This window comes from Cebus imitator, unplaced genomic scaffold (genome assembly GCF_001604975.1).
Source record: "Cebus imitator isolate Cc_AM_T3 unplaced genomic scaffold, Cebus_imitator-1.0 Scaffold197, whole genome shotgun sequence".
NCBI lineage: Eukaryota > Metazoa > Chordata > Mammalia > Primates > Cebidae > Cebus > Cebus imitator.
The window spans coordinates 50,967-53,046 of NW_016107512.1; the positions used below are offsets into that span (position 1 = coordinate 50,967).

General features: G+C 43.9%; 1 protein-coding gene across 1 annotated transcript in view; it reads left to right on the plus strand.

The window, feature by feature from the left end:
• Positions 1-2,080, plus strand: part of NCR2 (natural cytotoxicity triggering receptor 2) — a 17,956-nt gene that overhangs the window by 477 nt on the left and 15,399 nt on the right. Inside the window, 1 exon segment of the mRNA XM_037745264.1 lies at positions 241-582. Coding sequence (XP_037601192.1) covers positions 241-582 — 342 coding nt within the window.

The window sequence follows — 2,080 nt, forward strand, 5'->3', positions numbered from 1 at the left end:
GTGTGGTGGGAGCAGAGGAGATGCGTGTGGTGGGAGCAGAGGACATGCGTGTGGTGGGAGCAGAGGAGATGGGTGTGGTGGGAACAGAGGAGATGTGTGTGGTGGGAGCAGAGGAGACGCGTGTGGTGGGGACTATCAGGATAGCGGGGTCAGGAGCAGGTGGCTCTGTGGCCAGAGGCCTGGTGTGTGGGCAGGTTGTGCATGTGGCCCTGACCTATGTGCTGCTTCATCATTCTCCAGGCTCTCAGGCACAATCCAAGGCTCAGGCCCTTCACAAAGAGTCAGGGCAGACGCTGACGGTGAGATGCCAGTACCCTTCCAACAGCAGGTTCTACGAGACGAAAGGCTGGTGTAAGGAGGCGTCAGCATTCAAGTGCATCAGGTTAGTCACCAGCTCCAAGCCCAGGACGCTGGCTTCGATCTCTCGATTCTCAATCTGGGATGACCCTGATGCTGGCTTCTTCACTGTCATCATGACTGATCTGAGAGAGGAAGACTCAGGACACTACTGGTGTAGAATCTACCGTCCTTCTGACAACTCTGTCTCTAAGTCTGTCAGATTCCATCTGGTGGTGTCTCCAGGTGAGCCCCTTCCCTAGGGTCCTCAGGGGGATGCCCCTCACCTCCTTTTGGTGCCTCCGTCACTCCCAGTTTCCAAATCATGGAAGCCACCCACACCCACACCCAGTCTCCTGGGAAGGCTGTTGGGAACAGGTGCAGGGGAACTCATTTGTGCACATGAGCAGCCATCTCACAGTCTCCACAACTCCCAAGCTTGCAGCCTGGGCCTCCTGAGAGGTGCTGAAACAGACCCAGTGAGCACGCTGAGCAGTCAGCCCATATGACCCTGCTACCAGAGGGCAGGACTGCCCGGCATCTTTGGTACATAGCAGGTGCCCAGGAAAGATGCATCCACTGGCTGCCCCCACCATGGATAGCCAGTGGCCCCTTAATATCTGGGTAGGGCTCTGTCCATCCCTCCTAGTCCAGATCAGGGTCAGCAAACTATGACCCAATAACTATGAATGACTGAAAAAAAATCAAAAGAAAAACAATATTTTGAGACATGTAGGAAATTCAAATTTCAGTGCCTAGAAGTAGAGTGATTTTTTGGAACACAGCCATGCCCCCTCATTTACCTATTGTCTGTGGCCCTTTTCATACTGTGACCGCAACATAGAGCAGTTGTGACAGAGACCACATGGCCCATCCCTGACCCTTTACAGAAAGTGTGCCAACCTCCAGACCAGAGCAGAGCTACTCAAAGTGCCTGTAGAAGAGGACCTTTTTTAAAACACAAATCTGCAATTCACCAATGACTAATTTTTTTTGTAAAATATGGTAAAAATAAATTACTAGAAAAGAAAAATGAGAAAAAGACATACAAAGTACAAGCCCAAAGTTTATTAAATTTGACAAACATAAAATTTCATTTTAGTAAACATAATCAGAACAAATATCACATAGGGAAAAAAATTATAAAAACTATATACATTGTGCATTTGAAAGTGTGCCTAAATGTGGTTGATGGAGTGGCTTAAAGGTATACCCATAATGCTTTGTGATTCCTCAGTTAAAACTAAACACACATTTCCTTAGAAAGGAAATCACAATTGTCCATATTAAATGCCAATATGCACCCTTCAGGGAAACACCGTCTGTCCATATTTAATAAGGCTTATAATGTGACAAGTGAGCACGCTTCTTACTTGTTAGCTTTCCTAATCTGAGAACTCTTTATGACACCACATCGCTTAGGAGCTAATGTAAAAAGAAATTGTGTTGATTTTTTAAAAAATAATACTTATAATAGAATACCAGAAAACTGGTCTCACAGAGGTATATTGTCAGAAATAGAAGAAATTTTAAAGCAATTCTGACAAGCTCAATAGTTTTATTTTTAACTTTTACAAAAGGAAACTAATGATACTGTAATTTCAAAATATATCTTCAATCCTTTATCAGTAGTCAGTTCCAAAACTTTATCCTAAAAGTTATAAAGTATCTTTTTATGGGAAAATATGGATTTTAGATCTATGAATTTCCTCTGTATATATCTTCTTTTTTTTTTTTTTTTTTT